The 26,093-nt window shown below is 40.3% G+C and overlaps 1 protein-coding gene and 2 long non-coding RNA genes across 6 annotated transcripts in view; all 3 read right to left on the minus strand.

The window, feature by feature from the left end:
* Positions 1-5,375, minus strand: part of LOC145445090 (E-selectin-like) — a 33,768-nt gene extending 28,393 nt beyond the window's left edge. For 3 of the 4 annotated variants that reach the window (XM_080323217.1, XM_080323218.1, XM_080323216.1), the window contains exons 1-2: positions 4,730-4,876; positions 4,397-4,482 (exon numbers count right to left, since the gene is read on the minus strand). In XM_080323217.1, coding sequence (XP_080179343.1) covers positions 4,397-4,482; positions 4,730-4,805 — 162 coding nt within the window. In that variant the 5' untranslated portion in view covers positions 4,806-4,876. Of the gene's footprint in view, positions 1-4,396; positions 4,483-4,729 lie in introns of all 4 variants that reach the window. The other variant, XM_080323219.1, reaches the window with a different exon arrangement.
* Positions 5,376-18,399: 13,024 nt separating this feature from the next.
* LOC145445159 (uncharacterized) lies at positions 18,400-21,013 on the minus strand. Its single transcript, XR_013916903.1, has 2 exons — positions 20,565-21,013; positions 18,400-18,599 (listed from the first exon to the last, which is right to left on the minus strand). It is a non-coding gene; the product is annotated as an uncharacterized LOC145445159 (long non-coding RNA).
* Positions 21,014-24,034: 3,021 nt separating this feature from the next.
* Positions 24,035-24,510, minus strand: LOC145445158 (uncharacterized). Its single transcript, XR_013916902.1, has 2 exons — positions 24,358-24,510; positions 24,035-24,306 (listed from the first exon to the last, which is right to left on the minus strand). It is a non-coding gene; the product is annotated as an uncharacterized LOC145445158 (long non-coding RNA).
* Between the last annotated feature and the right edge of the window lie 1,583 nt (positions 24,511-26,093).

Here is a 26,093-nt window from a genome sequence, read left to right on the forward strand (position 1 = left end):
TGGAGTCGTTTTCGCCAATATCCGGTAACCCCGAATATCCCTGAGATTTCGATATACATTCACGATACATAAATCTCCAGCTGCAGCCGTTTACAACATTTCGGCCTTGGGCGCCCTATATCAACAGCGCCCCATGTCTAAATAAATTTTGTGAGGTTTCAGATCTTTAAATAAATGTATCAAATGACACAGATCACTATTACCACGTAGCACACTTCGAACATCTTGTTCATTGAAAATGTCCGCATGAAATCATAGCGAAATATGAATTGGTTTGGTAAACTGTTGATAACTACGTAACTATATGATGAATACTACGTTAATCGGGTCGACAATTTTACTCAGGCCCCTACTGTCCAATCTTATCACTAAGCTCGGTGAAGAAAGATCGCAAGTCCGCGGTCTCGATTCGAGCAAGGGTGCGAATACCGATCTCATAGATTCGACATCAGAAAATGTTAGCTGGTAAAGCATGAAGTAGGCTTGTGATCATGATCAAGGATAGAATTGTATTTTGACCTACGTTTCAATATTCAATAATACTGAGATCGTAGGATGTAATAACATAACTATGGAAGAGTACTTTGACAGCTGCCCACATGGGATACAGTTATATTTCTGATGTGTGTGAATTCTCCGTTCTTTAGATTCTGACCATTTTGGAAGGAATTATTCATTTTCTCATAATTTACTCGACGATTCTCCCTCCCTATGTCATTGTATCATACGTTAGCGATGCAGGCTTTCTAATTAGCGAAGATGGAAAGTTAATTATACTATATATACAATATTCTTTGATAATCACAACAGAAGAGAGAAGGACATAATTCATGCAAAACAAGTTTGCTAACGCACTGCTACCAGTAATGTAGAGATACGACCGAAAGATTACATAAAAGAGAGATATATACCAGTGGTTTCCTACGTGGTCAATATACCCCCCCCCTCCGCCCCCCTCAGGGGGCAAATTCGAGAAACAATGGGGCGAAAATACCAAAGGGGGCGATTGGGGGGCGATAGAGGTCGAAAATTTTAAAACTTCCATTGGAATATATTTAATTACCACGGCCAAAAATGCATGTGAATACCGCTTATTCGGCATATGACGTGAATGCTGACTAAAAAAATTCAACTCAACGGAAAGTAGACGCGGAAACCGGTTTTTCGAGCGCATACTCGGAAAACTGACCTGTTTTTAGTGAATTAACCATCGATCAGATTTAGGTGAATAAATATCCCGTTTATATGTCGTATTTTTCGGATCCGTAAATATACGGCGGGCAAAAATTTTTTGCGACTGATTTAAAAAAGGTGGGAACTACTAATATAGACACATTAGAATACATCTCGGATTGCAAATGCAATCCATAAGGCTGCTGCAATAACGGGTCACACGTTCAATTACCGACCTCTATACATTGACCACAGGCAGGGCCGTATCTACCACACCTCCCTCCAGTCATTGGCCAGTCATTGCCGCACCACGACACATACATATGCAGTTTCGACCGACATGCTATTACGCCAAATGCGCTATCAAGCTGAGACCTTGGCCGAAAATGACCGACGCATGTTGGCCGAATCCCTTGATGTATAATTTCGTGTTCGATTTGTAGACGCCAGAATGGCCTATACGAATAGTCCTGTCCTCCCAATTTGAGCCTTGCAGTACACACCCCACCTGGGGCATACACAGAGGAACATAATGCGCCCCGTGAAGAAATGGCAATTTGTGCATGCGTCACCCTAAAAAGGTTTTTCTTTTCGTTTATTCTGTTACGTGTGGGCGATTCCAATAAATCTTGACTATATAGAAGACGGGATGTCACGAAAAAAAACAATATGCATCAAAGTAATGACAACAGGCGGGCGCGTCCGCGAAGATGTTTTAATTTATCAATGAGCTGCACTGGATGTTGGAATACACCATCTCGCTCATCTTTAACAGTAAATCTGACCCCGCGGGCTGAGAGAAGAATGAATGGTAATATATGCAATTAAAAATATTATGAACGGGATTCAATCATGAATAAGATTTTTTTGCGCCTCGCGCGACTAGACTACAAGTGCATCCCGAGCTCTCCCCGCATACACATATACTTTCGATTTCCAGGTCAGTCGTGAATAGGGGTCTGAAAGCGAAGCCCTCAGTAGTTTGGTTGATCATCTTACGGTGGCTCTAACACCAACGTTTTGCGGTGCTCACAAAGTGCTGTTTATGTCCTAGTCACATCCCTACCGGGGCCTACGATATTCGAATATCGTAGGCCCCGTCTCTACTCTTAAAGTTCACTAGCCAACGCCAGCGGTATCAATCGTTTAATCACATAGGACAAGATAAGGAGCGATGCGGGTGGAGTCCGGCCATTCACTGTACTGTAATATGTTTTGTCCAAAGACCAGAAGGTGCTCAGAGGAATTATATTGGTGAATTATAATGATGCATATATAGAAACCATTAAGCACGATGATAATATGTGCGATGAACAAGAAATGATTTCCAAGTTCAGCATAGTTTCATTGTATCGCATTTTTTGTGGTGTATTGAACTGATAAAATTGCTAATAAACCAATGATGATGAAGTTCGCGGAGAGGAAGTTACGATATGCCAGATGCAAAGCTGGAGCGGTCAAATCTCAGTCGTTGTATAATATACGTATTATAATATTATTCGTGGATATTATTTTACTTCGTATACGAGTTGCACAACTTTGTCTTAAAACTATCTCGAACAGGGTCTGTGAGTCGGAGACGCAATTTAATATTTGTTCGGAGACTCGCGAGGGAACAATTCTGTGTGGTAAGGATGGTGCGAACCTCTGAAAGGTTATGGTTCGTGTGTGTGGTATTCATGATGCCTGCCAACAACTGTAGTCATTTACACCAGGCCAACTTTGTTCATTTCTATTCCGTAGCTGTCGACTTGTAGGACGGCCCACTTCTAGGCTTTTTCGACTCCGTTTACGCGGATGAGATGGTGACGAGGAGGCTCGATAAACTTCCAACACGTGGGTAGAAATTCTTGAGTCGACCTCGGTCAGAATCGAACCCGAAACACAATGTGGATCATACCAATATACGCTATCTCGCCACACTTCTGGTTCTTGTGAGCGCGAACGTGAGCCTATGACGTCATCGAACGTACTATTGCTAGTTCCAACACTATATTTCCGTAAGGTTATATATTAATGTGCATGATAACTAGCGACGACTCAGGCTATATTATTCCACAATGCAGAAGTACTTGCTGACTTTTTAAACGTCATCTAATATATCAACTGGAACAACGAAATGCTATAATTCCACATACTCAATAGCTTCCGTCGCTCCCTAATAATACATTCTTGGTGACAATATCAACTGCTGACTACAGAATCATCACTTGTCCTTCTTTGCATCAACACATTTAAGTGTTTTCAATAATTACGGCAAGTCAATGTACGTCAATGCACGTGGTTGTCAGTTATTAGATGGTAAACAACTAAGCTATAAACGCAATCTAAACCAGTATCTAAAAAACTCTCAAGCATCTCATCAACTATTTTTATAGTGATATTTTTATATTCAAGCACATATGATGGTTATCCTGCCTAAAACTATAATAACTGACAAGCCATACACTTGAGCTACCAGTTGTACGATGTGTTATGGGACTACAATCCATCAGTGTTCTAGTGTGAATACTCTGAAGCACAGATAGGTCATATGTGACTATTTTTATACTTGTTATATTAGGCCCAATGTATCGCCGTAGGTGGTACACCCCATCAAAGTGGTACACTCTCAAAAGTCAAACATAGGCGGTACGCCTGACTTGTAATGCCCTTGATTATAACGCTTACATAAGGACACCCTCTAGAGTTGGAACAATACTAGGCTATACGTAATTTTCGTGCATCATTTTGTGGAAATCCGATTTATTGATTTTGAAATTATCAATTGAATAATAAATGATTTCGTGTAACTTGACTTTTTGGGAGATTATGGTCCGAGTGTGCATTTAAACAATCCCGCGTTAAGAGTCATGCCGTATGTTTTGTACCAACTACCGATGAAGATTTCACGTTAGGTAGGCTAACACTTTTGCATATGACCCACGTGTCATGTAATCTTGCACCTTGAAACAACACCATTAAATGGTATGCCAAAACGACGTAAGCAAATTTCCTGTCTGTCCAACTTCTATGACAGTATACAGGAGGAAGATGAAAACCGTTTTCCGAAGAATTCACCCATAACTTCAATCCATATCAGATATGCGCGAAGTATAAAATAAGTCAAAGTATAATGCACTTTTAAGTCTATCTGATGAATTTAATTTGATATTATCTTCATGCGATGTACGTGCCGATTTCTTTTTTTAACGTAAGCGTCATATAAAATCACTGCACTTACTTGACTTGGAGCACATTCGATAAGTTGCCCATTCTGAATACATTCGCGATTACTTCTCTGGTTTACGCAATGCCAACACTTCAAACCTGCAACGCGTAATATCCATTTTACGCAGCGCAAAACAGTTCGATCTTATCTTTGTCGTCATATATTCACTGCGCATACGACTTCAATTCATGCGGCGACTGATGTTCGTAAAACATTTGCGGAATACTAAGCGTACCGATGGTACATATTGATAACCTTTCCGAAAGAATTACACCTCAAACGAAATAGGTACCGAAAGCAGATATATCAAATCTACCGTAATCCTATCAATAATGTCATTATTACCTTGGCCTGATAATGGTAAAGTGATAGAAAACAAAACGGCATACGACGCCCTCATGTAGTAAAATAATAGCATCATTAACGGGCTAACTTACAGTGCTTGGATATTTGCTAAACTGCATTGGAACGGGTATTATTGTCTTTGCGGCAAGGGAGACCGCGTGAGTATTTTTTCTTGTCCTCCGTAAAAAATGATCTGTTTTACGAAACACATTGGTGCGAGAGGCTTGGCGAACAGTGCCTTGTCAATTCTGTTCGTCGAAGTGACGCAAAATCGCTTCGGGTGTAGATATAGACTAGAGATCAGTTCTCTTTGACTTAACGACGTCGCTATGTGACACATAGCAGATGTAATAAATACCATATTTAACTCTACACCAGCTAAGTATGTACTCACGTACACCGCCATTAAGTACGTTACCAATCCGCATCACAGTCATGTATTCGATCTTTACGAATAATTGTGGCATGAAAGTCTACTTTCGTAATGTTGTCAGTAACAACAACGCATTAGGACTGACTAAACATCAGTTTCTGTCATTTTCCGTTAACGCTTTTCACGGTTACATTGTAAGCACGCTTTAAACATGCACGACTGTAGCATGAGACACAGAGCATGGGCTTATGACAAAGACACATATCTAGACTTGTATAAGCACAGAATGTTTTGAGCATTCTATTCCAACGGAAGCATAAACTGACAAATCACAATTTCTGCTGTTTCAGATGTCAGTTGTTCGTCTTACACCAACCATGTTACTTGAGAAAGCATATTGCAATCACGCCGTTGGTCATGGCGTGGATCATCGGAAGGCCGATTTTAGGAATGTTATTGGCAGTTCTAGAGAATGTATTTACATTCGATGATTTTATTTCACTGCATACTATAGTATATCGATAGACATGCGTAACATGTCGACACATAAAATGTATACTAGATATATGATAAGTTGGATACTCCGGCCCCAAGCGGTAAATCAGAATAGATCGTTTGACCCATCAAGATATCTGAAAGAACTCGTCGAAAACAATTGTCTACAACCTGAATGGATAATCCAACTATTGGCCGCATGTCTTTTAATGCTCAAAAATACTAAATTCTTTTAACAAAAACTTCGGGAGAAATCTTTGCGTTGACAATTTTGTTTTATCAACACTTCCACAGTAATGATCGGAAAGCATGTGTTCACACTGATGATCACTCGCAGACCTGAAAATCTTCTTGCTTGAGCTCACGTATTTAGAAAGGTACACCTGTATTTTCATGCAGTATAGACTCATAGTAGCTTAGTAAATCGACGCGTGTGATACAGAAGAGACAGATTACCATTTATCAACCATAGGCTGATATGTAATTTGTGCATGCATCAATCGACCATGATGTGTAACTTCTCTCGGTTATAGGTTGTATCGCACAATTTAACTTTACCAATAGCAGCTTTGAATGGCATATCATACCGCATCATATGAGAAATGACGTAAAAAATAATTAGGAATGACAAGTGCATCAATTAGGTAATTTCAACTGATTGTACGACGTGTGACATGTCAGTTTTTTGAGTCGCTAAAAATAATATTTTTCTAAATTAACAACCATAGGCTATTATAGCGTCATGTATCATATCGTTACTATCGCATATCTGCAAGAACTCAGTTAATGTTGGAGTGGTCAAAGTATGCTATTTAGGTTTATTTGTAGCATACAGATTCAACCCGAACTTATCGGTTATAATTAGGGCTGGGAAAAATGATTCGAGTACTCGCATCTGAATGGAGTATTAATTTCATTGATTCGAGTCGAGTAGAGTAGTAAAAGACGATTTTTTTCGAGTACTGAAATTATACGCTCCTCGCAACTGAAAGGTAATTTACTAACTAAAATTATAGTTTTGATAGTATTTTCCACTGAGGAAGACTTGAAATCTTGATTGGCCGTGAAGCAGCACACGAGGCACAGTACAAAGCTACGAACGTTGCTGGAAATAACACATTTCCGAAGTCATGATCATCCCACAACATTGTCTAGAAGTGCAATGAAATCGGTATGGTCGAAAAATTGCCAAAGTATCTTTAATGTAACAGATAACAGGCATTATGTTCTTTGTGGTGGCATGAAGGGTAAATATTTTACCTTTGACATACTAGATTCTGCTGTGACGTCATAATGAGTGATACTCGAATACTCGACTCGACTCGAAGCGTAATACGTGATTCAGAATCGAATCACTCAGGTACTCGATTTTGCCCAGCCCTAGTTATAATATTCTTTAATCGATACTGAATCGAATATCTAGAAAGCCATATCCGTGCCCGTATTTTATTTGAAGAATTAGCCAATTTTATGAACTCGTAATGACGACAGAGAGTGCTTTTCTGTCGGGCTGGATGATGTACATTGTACGTTCATCCCTGGTTCCGGACAAGTGGCATCCCGGACTCCCGAGCTAGCGATTTGAGATAGTCACGAAACACTCCAATTAGGAAATCGATCTTCACTGCGAAAAACAACCACAGACGAACGGCGCCGTTGTAAAGTAGGAATACCTGTTATTGTGAATGAGGCCAGAATCATTGGATGCTAATGCCCATTTGAATGAGTAAGCTAATGAATTTAGACTTTCCGAGATATCGATGATATCGTGTATGTGACGTGGTAAAGATCTTTTTTCAAACCCACATAATATTTTCACGGCTACTTTTATGTTTTGAAATACTATACTACATCAGTTATCGGATCATTACACGGATGGATGCTTCAACGTGAAAACCTTTTCGTAATGTATCTCCGCCTTTATGCACTAATGTAGAGACTTACGTACATTTTCAATTCCCGAAGCAGAAATACAGATACATAACATAACAACGTTCGTACAATATTACTCACAAAGGGGGCTGTATATTTAGGAAAGTAAAGTTATATAATAGCGATAAATACAATATCTGTGTTGGTGTCTTCTTCTGATGAAGGCCATGAGAAATAAATTAGATCTTCAAGTTTAATGTAATTTCTATTGTTACTATAGTAGACACGCATAATACTATGGATACAATCATCCATTGGATTACGTACATTTTCAGAATGAACGCCAGAAGTATTCTGCATCACGTCATTCCAATTCAAGTGTCTGTTTATCATAAATTTGGTCGATCCGGTTGTCGAATTCCAGCTTGACAAGCAACCTGACAACAACCAACCGAAGAATCGTGATGGATGAAACGCTACCTGTGACCTACTGCGGTAATAGTTAATCACTATAACGAAAACCAATGACAACCGAAATGTAATTTTTTACATTAATACATTGTTTGTTTGCTTTGACTTTTCGATTATTTACAACATTCCGTCCAATAATATATTCCTTCATTTCCTGAATTCACAGTGACCAAATTGAGTTGATATTGAAAGCCAAAGCATTCTGCAATTTACGGTAGCCTATACATAGGCTTATATCCGATTGTACAATGCGGAGTATGCTATTTCTCATAAATAATTTGGAGTCTTACACATCGCATTACAATAATTAATTACCTTTTCATGGTAACCCATGTAGTTACAAATAATTCGGCTTTTAACAGTATATTCATATTTATTGACTCGAAGAACTTTTCGCGTGCCTCTTATCAAGAGCAACCGGCACGATAAAGGATACAGAACAGAGATGGATTCAAAACCAAATGGCGAATTGTGACGCAATAATGCAAATTTATAAATAACATGAATGGAAATTCAGCCATAGCTACAATGCAGCGTATATAGCAACAAGCAACTTGAAAAGTAGAGCGCGTGAGGTATAAAATACAAATACAATGAGACAATGCAGCAACACAGAGGAAAAAATTGAACAAAAACACGGACGAACAGCCAAGCAACGACAACAACCATTTGGTTTTGAATCCATCTCTGTTCTGTATCCTTTATCGTGCCGGTTGCTCTTGATAAGAGGCACGCGAAAAGTTCTTCGAGTCAATAAATATGAATATACTGTTAAACGCCGTGTTCAAGTTCTGTACCACCAACCAGTTATTTACAAATAATTGAAATGATTTATTATCATGTTTGTGATTATATTGTTGCCTCTGTGTGTCCATTGTATCTGCTTACAAGAGTCAAGTCCCATATAGTCACTAAATCAGCGGTTCTCAACCGGGGGTCCGCGAAGCCTTTTCAGGGGGTCCTCAAACCTCTAAATTTCCAAAATGATTAATCACCCTATTTGTAATTTTCCTAATTAGGAAAATCGCACGGCAATTTCCCTTCATAACTGCTAAAACTTCAGGACTCAATCACATCAACAGAATGGCCGTCTGAGATGAAATATCCTACTGTGCAAACTCATTTTGATTGCAAAATTGGCAATAGTTTACTGATACACACATATTTATGTTTAGAGGCGTTTTTTCGAGGTTCGTGGAAAAAAAATTAAATACAAAAAGTTGGAGTAGTATAAGGCCTATCAGTGTGAATTCGAAATGTTTGCAAAACATTTTGGACTTGAAGTTGTCAGTCTCAGCAAATTAATAAACAGCATTTAAAAATAAAAATTCCTGAGGCTTTCTTTCATATACTGTCTCAATAAAGGGATTGAAACCTAGCCACAGAATGCATTTTTCCTGTCATATAGCCTACATTTAACTACTATTCCAGAATAACTTCAAAATGAACAGTTGGACAGAAATAACTAAAAATATGTTTCTCAATAATGTGCTCATACTCAAGGATATCGCCGGAAGCGTTACGCCTTGTTATAACATTCGCTTCCATCCATCTTTGTAGAAATGGATTTTCAGCACTCATTCATACCAAATCGAAAGCTCGGATTTTTAGGGAACTACCGCATATTTCAAGAAATGCTGCTGCAGAATTCGCTTTGGAATAGTAAAAAGCTGCCCAATTTCTACATATAGTATATGATGTTATAAATGTATAATGAATATTGTTGCTTTTTATCACCAGCCTACAGTTGATATTTGACGGCTACACGATAATTGAGCTAAATTTGAACTACGACTTGAGGGGGTCCGCGGGAGTCCGTGACAGTCCAAAAGGGGTCCGCGGCGACCAAAAGGTTGAGAAACACCGCAATAAATAGTGGGAAAAATATTTCTTTCGATGGTCATAGCTGGCGATCCATACGTAAAAAATAATAAACCGGTTTGATGGGAAGATGCTGTCATCCTAATTTCAAAATTGTGAATAATAACAGAGCCTATAAGGAACTACCCCGAAATCGCTCTCCAATATGAAAACTTGCATTGCTTCAAACAACGCCGCTGCATTGTTGTCATTGAGTGATGGTTTGGTCTAGACCAGTGGTTATCAAACTGGGGAGCACGAAGCTGCGGCCAACTGAAAATTGTTTTCGCGCTACGCGCGATTTACTTACAACCAATGTACCCTCTAAGCTGCGAACGTGCGCAAATGCGCAGTGCTGAAACGGTCTCTGCGCACAGCAAATCTAAGCTGCGCACAAAAAATCCGAATTGATGTGTTTTTTTAGTTGTTGCGCACTGATGTCCAAGGGACCGCGCAAGCGCGCAGACTCGTAAAAAATTAGAGGGAACATTGCCAGTGGCAAATTGTGTTATCGCTGAAGTTGAAACCGAGGTACAAGTGCGGCCCGGTAAATAAAGCGCTCTGTGAGGAAATGATAATTTGCAATGACATGCTCCTCACGAAAGAGATTTTTCTTTGGTATGGTCTCGTACGCGTGAGCGATACTGATATCATTTCGAAAGCGCAATCTTTTTCTGGGAATGGCGAAGTTTGGTTTATCACCGTATGAGGGGCCTGGTTGCGCACTGTTGTCTAAGGGACTGCGCAGTGAGTTGGCGTGTTTGCGCAGACTCGTGGAAAATTGAAGGGAACATAGCTTACAACTCAAAGTTATTACCCTGTGTATAGTCCAAATGACATCTTTGAGAATTCTCTCATCAACAGTTATAACCTTTCATGCACCAAACCATCTATTGATATTGCTAGCATTCTGGTTTCATTTTGCGATATGAATATAAGGAAATGCGAAATTTTACACTATCATAAAGGGGGGCGTGTCTAAAAAAGTTTGAGAACCACTGATCTAGACTCTAGAACAGCGGATCCCCAACATTTTTGACCCATTACCACCTTATCAAGCTCTAGATATCTTTATCCCTTCACATTAAAAGCTAAAGGTCCTCAGTACGTGTAGGCAGGGCCGTAACAGCACTTCGTCAGGCCCCCCCCCAAAGCTTTGGTTTTGGGCCCCCCATAGGGTAATAGACCGAACTTCTGGGGGGCTTCGCCCCCCAGACCCCCCCTCCGGCGTACGCTGTTTACCCCTGTTCATCATATTTATTGGGACTTTATTTAGTGAGTCCCTTTTGTAGCCTAAGCGCGCCAAGCGCGGAAAATTTCTAGAATTCATGATTTCTTCGGTCAGTATGATCAGGAATTGCATATATTGTTATCAATTTTTATCTTCTCTCTGCTCTCGTAATCAAATTTGCCGGTAGAGCTAAGTGAGGTGTGTTTGAAAAGGTAGGACCAATCAATAATAATTAAACATCTTCGGGCGTATACCCGTTGGCAGGAACGAAACAGCATCTCGTCAGGCCTCCAAAAACGTGGGTCTTGGGCTCCCATAGGATGATAAAACGACCCCTCCATCACGTTGTTCACGTTCTGTACTGTATTGTGAGCCAGCGCGAAGCGCGAAAATTTTCGATAATTTATGATAAAATCGGTCAATCAGATCGGCGATTGCATATATATTATGCTACCAATTTATTGACCTATCTACTCACGTAATTAGATTTACCGGTAGAGCTGAGTGAAATGTCTTGAAAATGGGAGGGCCCGTAAATAATGATTAAATATCTTCGGGCGGGCGGACTCGTTGATATGACTTCGTTACATGATGTTATTTCGTGACTTCCGGTCTGCTATATCAAAAAATATAGAATCGCTCAAACGATTTCAAATTGGTATTTCTTCACTGGCATAAAATTTTTCCCAGCAGGATGGTATTTGTCATGTGAGGTTCAGATTGCAAAGACAGGAACATTCGGCGCCAGTAATTTAGGCGCCTATATGGAAAATTAAACCTATATGTATTTTGTATAGCCTATACAACGAAGTCTTCGGTCTGCATAAGAGCATATAGACCAGTGGTTCCCAACCTTTTTCGAATCATCGCCCCCTTTTGAAGCTCCACACCGATCATCGCCCCCCAAATATTGGGATCCCAAAAACAGCAGTTCGTGACGCCCCCTCCCCCTCCCACGAAGAAAACGTTGGTCTTTGGACCCATCGGGTGATAAACCAAACCCCAGTCCCCCTCAGCCAGTGGGCTTTTTGTCGCTGCATATCAGCTATACCCTATTTCATGTACTGTTTGGTGAGTCACCGCATTTCGCCTAAACGCGCGAAGCGCGACTAATTTATATAATTCATGTTTGAATCGGTCAATATGGTCGATGTGGTATGTCGGAAAAGGTAGGACCCCTAAATAATAATTAAACATCTTCGGGCGGAATCGTTGTTATATTGACTTCTTTACATGATGCTATTTCGTGACCTCCTATATCTGCTATGTCAGAAGATATGGAAATCGTCAAAACGTACCAAACTAAAAGACGCACATGATTTCATATTGGTATTTCTTTACTGGCAAATATTTTTTTCCTTGCGGGATGGCATTTGTCCTGTAGGGTTAAGGTTGCCAGGAGAGAAACATTCGACGCCAGCCATTGCAGCGCCTATGGACAATTAAACACATGTATATATCGAAGTTTTCGGTCAGCGCAAGGGCAATCCTTTTTGGCCAATTTCTTCTCGCTGCTGATCGTTCTGGCACACTTCTCGGAGTCGCATGTTACATGGCCTCTAACTTCATATGTCTTGGTGCGTCGTGGCGCAGTAATGGCTGATGCCGAAGTCTCCCATTTCCATAAATCATGCGTATTTTTGTTGGGTGACGGGGACCCCAACAACAAGATACATGAAAAGATGAAATCGCTCGCGGCGCGAAAATTTTTTGAAAAAGTCGCATGAATTTCTAAAAAATGACTCTATCATTCATATTAATTCACGAAATAATTTCGGGCTTCCTTCGATTTCGGGCCCCCCACCCCCAATTGGGGGGTTTTGGGTGCGGTAGTTACGGTCCCGACTCCAATATAGCCGTTTTAACACGCCATCGCCCCCCTATCGCCCCCTTCGTTCGTTTTCGCCCCCTATCGCCCCCTTCGTTATTTTCGCCCCCCTATAGCGCCAAATCGCCCCCCGGGGGGCGATATCGCCCACGTAGGGAACCACTGATATAGACCTTTTCGGCCAAGCTTTTCTCGCTGCCGATCGTTCTGGCACACTTCTTGGAGTCGCACGTTATATGGCCTATAACTTGATTGTATGTCATGGTGGGTCGTGGCGCGGCAATGGGCCAATACCCAATAATATATATATATATGTCTACTTGAATTCGCGCGCAGCGCGAAAAAATTTTGAGAAAATAGCACAAATTTTCAAAAAATACTCTCTGATTTATGCTAATTCACGATATAATTTTGGGCCCCCTTCGAGCTCGGGCCCCCCCCAATTGGGGGGTTTGGGGTGCGGCAGTTACGGTGCTGCGTGTAGGCCTACTTCTCCGCAGTACTGAAGTCATTTCATGTACTTGTTTATTCGACTCAAATACTTTTGTTTGTGTCCTTACTTCAACAGATGGTATACTACTTCAACTCAACGGAACTACAAATTTCTGCATGCTTGGAATTGTGAAATGAAAACCAGTGCTTGGATTTACTTTAACGATGCGTTGCTACGTATGATTGAGAGAATTTCAGGACAAGTTTAATTGGTGCAGTAAATGTCCCCCGCTTAGTCCTTTGGCTGGGACGTGTCAAGCATTGGGCCGCTCTTGAATCAACATTCATCGAGTATTATATACTGAATTTAGCAAGAAACTAAACAGCCACTTAAATATAATTGACCGGCAGTTATGACATTATAACCATCTAATACCCCCTTCGTATGTTTTCGTCCCAAATCGCACCGTCGTGTTTTCCTCCACTCTCAAATCTCCTCAAGGGCAATATCGCACACTTTGCCAACCAATATGACCTAGACTTGTCCAGTATAAGAAATGTGCAGCTGCATTTTAGAAATGCCCCATTAAGATAATTTTTTCCTTTTGTGTCCATTTTTTACGTTTTCTATATCTGCAATTTACGAATTGGCAACAAGGAGTAGGGTTTTCATTTCAATCAATGAATTGAACTATAAAATTGCAGTCACAGGCGACATACGGCCGAGACAGACTCCGGTCATCGACGACTGAGTGGACCGAGTTCCTGAAGCATAATTTATCGATGCCAAGTACAGCTGCGATGAGATAGCGTATTAGTCGATCCACAGCTGCAACACAAATGGCTCGATAATTCCTTCACTAGTTTTGAAGGTTTATCTAGGCTCCTCCCCGCCATCTGATCAGAATATGCGGTGTCTTAAAAAGGCTGGAAATCAGCCTTGAATCTCTGAAATGGATCTGACATGCAGCCTCCATTAAGCGATGAGGTGAATCATTAATTCTGATTCCAAATCAAGCTCTGTAGTCCGAATTTTAGTCGAACAATAGGAAATTATGATACACCTGGATTTGGGGTTGCATTTAAAACAATTGCTTGTTTAAAACACTTTGTTTAAAACATGTTTTAAACAGTGTTTTAAACAAAGGCCTTATAAAAGAAAAATTGTGCTATTTTCAAGTTGTATAATTATGCCAGAATTGTGTAAATACTTTCCAAAAAGATGTTGTATGAGCCTACGGACGACGATTACCACCATATAGCCGACGTATACGATATGCGATGGTTGGAACCCTCGAAATAGTCGGTTCAACAGCTATAGTACGTGAATATAGATCATTGGTACGGAATGAATGTTCTGATGATGATGATCAACGACCGGGAAAATGCTGCAAGACGATGTAGTTCTGGTAAAAGATATTTTTGGTCCGTATATGACTGGGGTTGAAAGCCTATTTCATCAAAGGAGCTATATTTACCCTATATTTTCAATTGTGAATATCAATCCGCTATGACGTCACAATTGAATATGTGAGACGTCATGGCTTGGAAAAAAAGAAACAATAAAAAACATGTTTTAAACAAGGGCCTTGTTTTAAAATTGATTTTTGATTTAAACACAACCCTATCTGCATCCCACCGCTTTGTTCCATCGTAGGGCTCTTTCTTCAATCGGAGCCACATCTCACCAATTCTACTGCTTCTACCCCAAGTTGCGATGACTAGCAATATTATATCGCTATTTGAACGCACATACGGCAGGGGTAACGTTCCGCCCGTTTTGTTGTTCATCAATGTTACGATATAATTTCCATCACTTCAATTGCTTTCTAGTAGTGAAACCTAAAAACGACCATCGTCGTTCAATATTCACGAATATAGATAGAGTATTATTTTACGACACCTCCTCATCAAAGCTTTGTACAATTTCGAAGCCATCTTAGCGTTGTCGAATCACAATCCCATCGGTGATTGTAGGAGTTATAGAGATTCAGTATAGGGCTCATTCAACAGACACAATAGCCACTATTCATACGGAGTTATTATTATCATGATGTTTATTCGTAGTAAAACTGATATTAATATTTGTATGTGAAAATATGAGAGTGCTGCTTTTAGCCAGATAGTGTCACGGACATGTAATGCGTGCCGAATACGCAATTAATAACTTTCACAAATCAAATTCAAGCGTTTATCCGACGAAAGAAACCAAATTATTGACGTAATATGTGGACTGGTACAGATTTACAAATATTTATCAGATACCTTTCAGATATATGGAGTAATATGTCCCTTCACGGGTGTCCTGTCCAATAGTCGTAAAGTGCCCCCAATTCACATGCATTGGAATTTTATGATCTCATATTCACACACTCGTGGTTTCGACGGTAATCGCAACAAATTTGTATGATGTCTGATCCAGTACTGTCAACTCCGGACGGACCACAGTCAATAAAAGTGTCGTGAAAAATCGCTAGAGGTCGCTATATCGCAAAAATATTGCAAATCTGGATTTAGGATCCCCAATACAACCAGGTTATTTACGCATTCCCGTCAGGTATGCTATATATCACCTCATGTGTTTCCAAGCTCATTTATCAAATTTATAGTATCGAATTAGCCAGAACTGTCGCCATGCAGGGGGCATGTGTCGATCGGTACCGTACTAAAGCGCCGACACCGTCTAATACAGTGGTTCCCAACGTGGGCGATATCGCCCCCCAGGGAGCGATTTGGCGGTCTAGGGGGGCGAAAACAACGAAGGGGGCGATAGGGAGCAATGGCGCGTTAAAACGGCTATATTGGAGTCAAGTCGGAGAAACATCATTATTGCTGCTAACACCTTTCAGCCGGCCCAAAATGGCCGACAAAGGATTAAATATTCAACTATGTATGCTAAATATATTTCTGCGTTTTGGGCTGTGTGCGCCGCTCTCTTCAAAATCTGACTTAGATTCGAATTCGACGACCGACTTCCAAAAAACTCCCAAAATATATCGTTATACTAAAACAATTGTCCAGTATATTGATGCTTGAAAATCCTATTCTGTTGTTATCAAAATCCTAAAAATAGTACGAGATGAATTCAAAGATAAATTGAAATGTTATTTTCGTTTGTCTCGTCACATTGTACCTGTGACATATTGCCACTTGCGTGTATGATTAATTTTTTTCTCTCTCCAGAAATCTTACTTCTGGCTATGACCGTACTGCATCGTCAAGACATTGTGACAGGTGTATTGTACGGCAGCGTAAGCCAAATATCGTTGTTGTTATCACCAGACATTGGGTGAATAATGGATCGATGTACACAATTTGCGATTACGATAACTTCTCAAACGCGTGATTACGATTACGATGACGTGGAAGTAATCACGATGATTGAAGATTTCATTCACTTACCCTTTCTGAACCTGAACCTTGGACACATATTCGAAGACCATATAATACTAAGATGAGACAGCATCATGAGAGAACATATTTTTTGATGTTGTGAATTCATTATCTTGTTACGCCACACAACTTTATCTCTGACGATTTGTCACCCGTGCTAATTGTCGTTTTAGCTACAATCCACTCTAACGTAATCGGGTGAGTTTTTGTTTTGACGAATGACAGAATAACGACCGGTCGCTGCTTGTAGTAGGACATTAGGATAATAATACAGGATGAAAATGAAATGCTGACCTGACAAATAATGCTTTTTGTGACGTAACACGTATGCCGTGTACAGTACAAAGTATTTTTTCTGAATTTCAAGTTAGAATCGGATTAGGATTGGATATGGATTTGAATATACAAAAGTTCTGGATTAGGATTTGGATTAGGATTTGAAGCTTCGGATTTCGATTTGATTAGGACATAGAAATTCCAAATCCGCTATCCTTGCAATATATACGTGACTGTGTTGAACAGGGCTGTGGAGTCGGTAAATTTTACCACCGACTCCGGCTCCGACTCCGACTCCACACATTTTCAATATACCGACTCCGACTCCGACTCCGACTCCGACTCCTGGGTCTTTAAACGTACCGACTCCGACTCCGACTCCCGACTCCGACTCCAGCATTATTACCAATTTACTTCGAAAATTATATGCCACATTGTCGGTTGAATGACTATCATACAACCATTAAACATATGCACACATATGATTAACTGTGGCATGCTAAATTGTTTCATTGTGGCACAGCTCGAATTATCCACTATGCAATTAACATGAAATAAAGATTTGCTAAATATCCTTCCTTAATCAAGTTTTTATAACACGGACTCTCTAATATCCTGAAATGTATGAATCATTCAAATATGGCAGATATCCAATCCTGTTCAATAAAAATATAGATAAAAAATCCAAGTGTAGCTCTTACGTATGACTCAGCAACTAATAGAGAAATTGAACTTACTACTTTTGTCATTGCACACTATCCTGATTAGAAGCACAAACACTCTTACTACTAACAATAGACATTGGTCAGAAATGGAATTTAGTTAAGTAGTCAAAGACCATAGCCTATGTCTAGTCTGCATGTACTTAATCAAGTATTCAAGGATTAGGACTTGCAGTCTTTCTTAATCATTTGTTCGACCCAAACAGCTAAGCTACACTACAAATATTTTTAATTTTGTCAAGTGGGGAGCATCGTTTGGTCATATCTACATCATTTTTACAATTTTACAAAACCAGCCGATGCATTTTCTCTGTCACAGTATCATGGTATAATTCCAAAAATTGCATCAATTTTGACTGCATCGCGAAAACGCATATTGCGATTTTCTTACCCTCTGCAACTGAGTTGTAATTTGCAAGTAATGTCTAATTTTATCTATATCAGGGTTGGGCAACTTTTTCGACGAAAGGGACACCTGAGATTTACGAACCATTGCGCGGGCAACTGGAATGTTGATAACCTTTTTTTAGTCGTCGATAGGAGCGAACCGAATTAGGTAACATTGCAAACAAGACTTATATTAATACGCTCTAAAATTGATAACAATATGTCATGCAACTGTGCAGTGCGCAATGAGGCCCTGGTCGCGCGAAGCGCGAAATTTTTTTGCAAGATAACAACTGAATTAGGCTATAGCTATATCAATAAATATGTCGCTAACATACATTGGGGGTCGCATCTGTATACCACTGGGCTCATTTGGCAAGGACAGGATTATTCGACGTTTAGACATAGCAAAATCGATGGTATCAGTGAACATGCCTCTATCATTTTGTGCAAATGTTTTGTCGACGATCTCGCTGCGAGTGCACAAGCGAAGCCGTATCTCCTAATTGCGAATACAGTTAGACTCAATTCTGTGAATAATATGTATTTATAATTTTCAGAAGGGGGCTCAAATACTGAATGCAAGAAATCTAGTGACAATGAATCATGCGAAGTACCGAGAAAAATTTCAAGTCAAATAAATCTGCTATGAAATATTCTACTTCATGGTCATATACGAAGATCTGGGATAAATGTGGCTGGCCCCTGGTTACGTCAATGCGTAAGAACTGTTGTTTTAGTCATCATCAAATTTCGCGGTCATGCTAATCAAATTTTGGTTGGCCTTGCAATTGTACCTGATGTCATAAATAAATTCGAGAATGACCTCGCAGGCCACACTTAACCTTCTCGTGTGCCAAATTTGACCTTCGTGCCACGGGCTGGCCGCACCTGATCTGTATGGTTAATAATAACAGTGGTTGGTGGTACATAAAAATTCTATTGAAAATTCTTTGAAAGCAAATGTTTTCATGATAGAGAAGTTGGAGTCGGAGTCGGAGTCGAAGTCATAGTCATTCTCACAAACTCCGACTCCGACTCCAGTCAGTATTTTCCCACCGACTGCGACTCCGACTCCGACTCCAGCTATTATAGTTTTCACGACTCCGACTCCGACTCCGACTCCGTCAAGCGAAAATTACCCCGACTCCGACTCCGACTCCACCGACTCCGACTCCGACTCCACAGCCCTGATAGCAACCACAATGTTTGCAATCCCAGCGCCTTGTTTGCTGGCATGGAAGGTGTTATGGTTGTTAAGACACTTGTCAAATACGGAATTCGTACTATAAAAGATGAATAATTATGAGCTGCCAGCGCAAAAAAATTTCCAATTGAATATTTTGTTAGACATTATCATGTGCAATGGTAGCAACGTACCTCGTAGATATTGCAACGATTTTGATGCCTAATCTTTTCTATTAATCAACTTGGGCTTAGCTCAAACGTACCTGGCCATAAGTTAAATCAAAAAGCAATGGCACATCTACACGCATTCACCAGTAACACTTCATTCAAGGACATCTGTTGCTTAGTGCGAAATTCGATGTCAGTCAAAATCTAGCATCAGTGTGTGGATGGTACGAAGCAATAATGACATTTAAAATCTGAATATAATTAGGATCATTGCCATTGTTGAAACTAGCTCGTTTCAGCTCAAATTAAACTCATTCCGACTTCAAGAAACATCTTTGCTCTCGGACGGCTTCACGCCTCCCCTCGGATGCTTTCACGCCCCCCCAGATTGAGAACCACTGTCATAGAAGGTCGTGGTAACTTTATTGTCGCTCTCTTTGATAAAATTGCGTCCGTCTTGTAGAAAAGAACAGAATGGTACAGAAAATTATCTGCCTATTAGCTAAAAGCATTTTGCTTTTAATTTTTTACTGTTTTGTGAAGTACTTCCTATCGTCCTATTTTAACTATATAGTAAGTTTTCCACAGTATATAGTAATTCTTGAATCGTTTAGTATCGAAATGCAGTACTGTGGAGTATAACTAACCTGAAGGTATAATTCGTTTGCGTTTTACACGATCAGTGCCAATTACTACAGCATCTAGCGCAGCTGTAATTCGTGAGATAAGCAGCATAACAGTATTTTCAATGCGCTGTACTTATACGCATGGCCAACCAATGACCATGTAAGGAACAATTAATTTTCCGCTTAAATCAGATAAAAGGGAGCGGAACCAAAGTGTCCGAATAAGCTGAGTTGACTGTACAATAATCATGAACTAAACAAGGAATAATATGATGTTTACTATGCTCATAATAGCTGGATAACGGGGTTTCAACCAGGGCTGTGGAGTCGGAGTCGGAGTCGGTGGAGTCGGAGTCGGAGTCGGGGTAATTTTCGCTTGATGGAGTCGGAGTCGGAGTCGGAGTCGTGAAAACTATAATAGCTGGAGTCGGAGTCGGTGGGAAAATATTGACTGGAGTCGGAGTCGGAGTTTGTGAGAATGACTATGACTTCGACTCCGACTCCGACTCCAACTTCTCTATCATGAAAACATTTGCTTTCAAAGAATTTTCAATAGAATTTTTATGTACCACCAACCACTGTTATTATTAACCATACAGATCAGGTGCGGCCAGCCCGTGGCACGAAGGTCAAATTTGGCACACGAGAAGGTTAAGTGTGGCCTGCGAGGTAATTCTCGAATTTATTTATGACATCAGGTACAATTGCAAGGCCAACCAAAATTTGATTAGCATGACCGCGAAATTTGATGATGACTAAAACAACAGTTCTTACGCATTGACGTAACCAGGGGCCAGCCACATTTATCCCAGATCTTCGTATATGACCATGAAGTAGAATATTTCATAGCAGATTTATTTGACTTGAAATTTTTCTCGGTACTTCGCATGATTCATTGTCACTAGATTTCTTGCATTCAGTATTTGAGCCCCCTTCTGAAAATTATAAATACATATTATTCACAGAATATTGAGTCTAACTGTATTCGCAATTAGGAGATACGGCTTCGCTTGTGCACTCGCAGCGAGATCGTCGACAAAACATTTGCACAAAATGATAGAGGCATGTTCACTGATACCATCGATTTTGCTATGTCTAAACGTCGAATAATCCTGTCCTTGCCAAATGAGCCCAGTGGTATACAGATGCGACCCCCAATGTATGTTAGCGACATATTTATTGATATAGCTATAGCCTAATTCAGTCGTTATCTTGCAAAAAAATTTCGCGCTTCGCGCGACCAGGGCCTCATTGCGCACTGCACAGTTGCATGACATATTGTTATCAATTTTAGAGCATATTAATATAAGTCTTGTTTGCAATGTTACCTAATTCGGTTCGCTCCTATCGACGACTAAAAAAAGGTTATCAACATTCCAGTTGCCCGCGCAATGGTTCGTAAATCTCAGGTGTCCCTTTCGTCGAAAAAGTTGCCCACCCCTGATATAGATAAAATTAGACATTACTTGCAAATTACAACTCAGTTGCAGAGGGTAAGAAAATCGCAATATGCGTTTTCGCGATGCAGTCAAAATTGATGCAATTTTTGGAATTATACCATGATACTGTGACAGAGAAAATGCATCGGCTGGTTTTGTAAAATTGTAAAAATGATGTAGATATGACCAAACGATGCTCCCCACTTGACAAAATTAAAAATATTTGTAGTGTAGCTTAGCTGTTTGGGTCGAACAAATGATTAAGAAAGACTGCAAGTCCCAATCCTTGAATACTTGATTAAGTACATGCAGACTAGACATAGGCTATGGTCTTTGACTACTTAACTAAATTCCATTTCTGACCAATGTCTATTGTTAGTAGTAAGAGTGTTTGTGCTTGTAATCAGGATAGTGTGCAATGACAAAATTAGTAAGTTCAATTTCTCTATTAGTTGCTGAGTCATACGTAAGAGCTACACTTGGATTTTTTATCTATATTTTTATTAAACAGGATTGGATATCTGCCATATTTGAATGATTCATACATTTCAGGATATTAGAGAGTCCGTGTTATAAAAACTTGATTAAGGAAGGATATTTAGCAAATCTTTATTTCATGTTAATTGCATAGTGGATAATTCGAGCTGTACCACAATGAAACAATTTAGCATGCCACAGTTAATCATATGTTTGCATATGTTTAATGGTTGTATGATAGTCATTCAACCGACAATGTGGCATATAATTTTCGAAGTAAATTGGTAATAATGCTGGAGTCGGAGCCGGGAGTCGGAGTCGGAGTCGGTACGTTTAAAGACCCAGGAGTCGGAGTCGGAGTCGGAGTCGGTCCGTTTAAGAACTCAGGAGTCGGAGTCGGAGTCGGAGTCGGTATATTGAAAATGTGTGGAGTCGGAGTCGGAGCCGGAGTCGGTGGTAAAATTTACCGACTCCACAGCCCTGGTTGCTATTCTTAATATTTTTTGATATGACGGTAAGGGAAGTGAAAAAAGTGTCGAAAAAACTTTGAGAACCTCTGTTTTATGAGTTCTTGTCGATTGTTAATGGATGGATCAACTTTGATTCGCCATAATCACTCATATTGTGTTAAAACAGTGGTTTCCAACCTTTTTCCACCCACGTACCATTTTGAGGTTTTATGCAGTGCTCGCGTACCACCTATATGAGTTACGCGGGTTTCCACCATTTATGACGTCATACTCACGTATTTGACCAATGCGCGGTGTATTAACAAATTCTATTAAACTAGGCCAGTGATGTCAAACATACGGCCCGTGTGCCGGATCCGGCCCGCCAGACGATTTTATCCGGCCCTCATAACAATTCTGAGTACATTGAAAAAAGATTATATCATCCATCGCATCCACAGTAATAAACCAAATCACATCGTCCGCGTTGACAGTTAAATATCTTGTATTCATCACAATGCACACGCCGAGCTAACGCCAGATTATGACTAACGCAGGGGTGGCCAACCTTTTTGCCATTCACGGCCGCATTCCGACTACTCGTGTAGCCTACGGCCGCATTCCAGGGCATAGTCGTGATGAACGAGCTGGGCGTCAAATACCCAGGTTAAAGTGTCTTGTCCATTTCTGGTGAACTCCGGACTAATCTATTTAATGATAGGCTTACTACGCGCACCCAAATCGCGAGTGGTCACTGGTAATGTTAAGGAAGGAAGTGCTCATAGGAAGTGCTCGTACATATTACCATCAAACGTTTATCCTTTCTCATCCCGTGTGATCAGATTCACTCGTATAGAGTTGATGTACGGGTGTTTTCGAAAATTTAAAGCGAGTTATAAATTATGACGCATCTTCGGGTAGGCCAATTGGTATTAGCATGCTATTATTTCTTGACCTCCCATCAGGATTGTTAGTATTAGAAGGAGCACACGATTCCGAGCTGATATTTCCATGTGAGACGCATCATTTTCACTGATGTTTGCATCTGTATTGTGGGGCTCTGATTGCAAAGGGTGCCACTATATTAAAATCGAAAAATGTAGTTGCATTGAATCGCGCGCAGCGCGAAGAGAATTTAAAGATTAATTAAAATCTTTCAAGAAATCGGGAGTCAATTTTAAATTCGGATTGCATGTCGACGGCCGCCAACACATACTAATTGAATTGCGTGTCTACTGCCGCACAAATTCCCTCTTACGGCCGCAGGTTGACCACCCCAGGACTAAATCAAAGGCAACACTGAAATATGTCTACTTGTATCGCCGATAATGCCATTGTTCTAGCGGTTCTTAACTGTATTCAACCGGACAAACATCGTATTTTCGCCAATTTCATTGCTCGCAAATAATGGTGTTGCGAGTCGCTAGAATTAAACCCCTACGATCCGTGTATTATCTATATATGCTTGAAAATAAAGTATTCCAGCGAGAAGCAATAGCACGAGGCAACATTTTGGATTCCTTTGACTGGTCCGGCCCGCGAACGATTTCATGACTTCGATCCGGTCCGCGATGCAATTTGAGTTTGACACTCCTGAACTAGGCATTATCAGCCAGGGTTGATGGGATGTATGGAATTGTTTTTTTCACCACCAGTCACAAGAAGAAAGACATATTGAAATAAAAACACACAACAAAAGTCAATTTATTTAATGCGATGGCTACATTTGTTTATTTTCCACCAGCTTGTCGGTGCGTGGCATATACGTTTGCTTACAGCGCATCGAAAGTCGTGTATGGGCGCAACAAGTTGGTATCGTTTCTTCGACTTGATAGTCGTCAGGGATGAAAATCCTTGCTCGCATTCCCACATATAAGGGAAAATTACCAGCTGGGGAATAGCGTGAGACGACGGCTTCAAAAAACTCAAAATCAACCTCACCTGAACTAATAACTCCCTTCGGTCGAAATAAACAGAATCTACTCGCGTACCACCTGGAAGACCTTCGCGTACCACTAGTGGTACGCGTACCACAGGTTGGGAACCACTGTGTTAAAACGAATGAAGTACTGTTTATCGTGTCCGAAATAAGCGACAAATTGTCCGAATTAAATGGAATTTTTTACGTGAAATTTTTACTTTTGTTCCGTCCCCGAGCATTGTGACCGAATAAAGCAGTTGTGCGGATTATCCGGTGCCCGAAATAAGCGGAGTTGACTGCACATATGAAAGAAACAAAATTGAATAATCGACCTGTTACAAAGCATGCAAAATAATCGATTACGATTACGTCGGACATTTTTCAGATATATTCGATCGGAATGACGATAACTTGAAAATGTTGTAGTCGCCATGCCCGATTACATTTACAAATAATGATTACCCCATGTCTAGTTATCACTATATTGGGCTCGCCAGTGATATCTCTAAAATGTAATTTTCCTGCTGATATTATCCAAGTTCGGCGGTTTCATGGATCTCTTTTTTCAATTGACATCTTGGTTGTCTACTTCATTCATACAGCTCATCGTCGTCGTCGCTGTCACTTTAGACCAGTCGTTCTAAACCTCCGGTCCGCCGGTCATTTCTTTCAAAGAATACCGAACAAATACAATCGCGTTTGTGGTCTTTGACAGAACTTCACGAGCATTTCAGTATCATACATAATTGGTAATTGAACACTTATGGTTAATTTTTATTTTAGAAGGTTCACCGGTCCGCTACATTTGTTTTTAAAGTTTTACCGGCCCGCGAGGTGGAAAAGGTAGAGAGCCACTGCTTTGGAATATCGTTTAATTCGTGCGTTCTGCACGGCCGTATCGCATGTCCGTCGTCAAAGCATCTCGACGGTGCAGGCGAAAAAGAATACCATATCTTTCTCTCTCTCTGTGTACAGTGCATATGATTATTGGCAGATATCGCAACCACCACCATCATAGCCTTTATATAAAGTCTATTTGGCCACCATCCGATATGTTTGCCACTTATGGCGGAGATAATAAAGTTAGCTGATCCCGGAGAATGCTAATCATGTGATTAAAAACTGCTAATCGAGACGCATGTTAGGCGGAGATAATAAAGTTAGCTGATCCGGAAGAATCCTAATCGTGAGATTGAATACTACTAATCGCGACGCGAAAAAGTTGGAAAAGATTACGCGCGATGGCTATAGTTGAGGTGTCCCGACTTTTCAATCAAGTGGCGTTATCTGTTGCATCATAATGCGAAAACGCGTTTTCGGCTGTCAGTTGTCAATTTGTTGAATGAAACAGCAGCTTGCTGATAACGATACTGCCAATGTAATAGGTAGGATTCGTGTCCAATTAGTACGGTACAGCCAAGAAACGGATTATAGAATATTGATATCTCTCTGCAATGGTGGGTACTTAATTCGTTGATTGTTTAGTGAGCCATTACCTATAGTAGACAATCGGCACGGTCATTATCGGAAATATTTGTACGTATAGGAATGGTACGCAGTTGTCTATAGTTTGTTCCGGTTTGTTAAATCATTAGATCAACACTAACTTTATGCGCTGCTATCAACCGGTTTCCTTAATCCTGGGTTGATAAATACTGACGAACGCGATAATCGACTTCATTGCGAATCCAACTTTATAATCTCCGACGTAAAGGTTGATACCCATGAAGGCGCAAGATCTCCAAATACTTCTTCA

This window comes from Botryllus schlosseri, chromosome 8 (genome assembly GCF_051294905.1).
Source record: "Botryllus schlosseri isolate E-star chromosome 8, Bs_hap1, whole genome shotgun sequence".
Classification (NCBI taxonomy): Eukaryota; Metazoa; Chordata; class Ascidiacea; order Stolidobranchia; family Styelidae; genus Botryllus; species Botryllus schlosseri.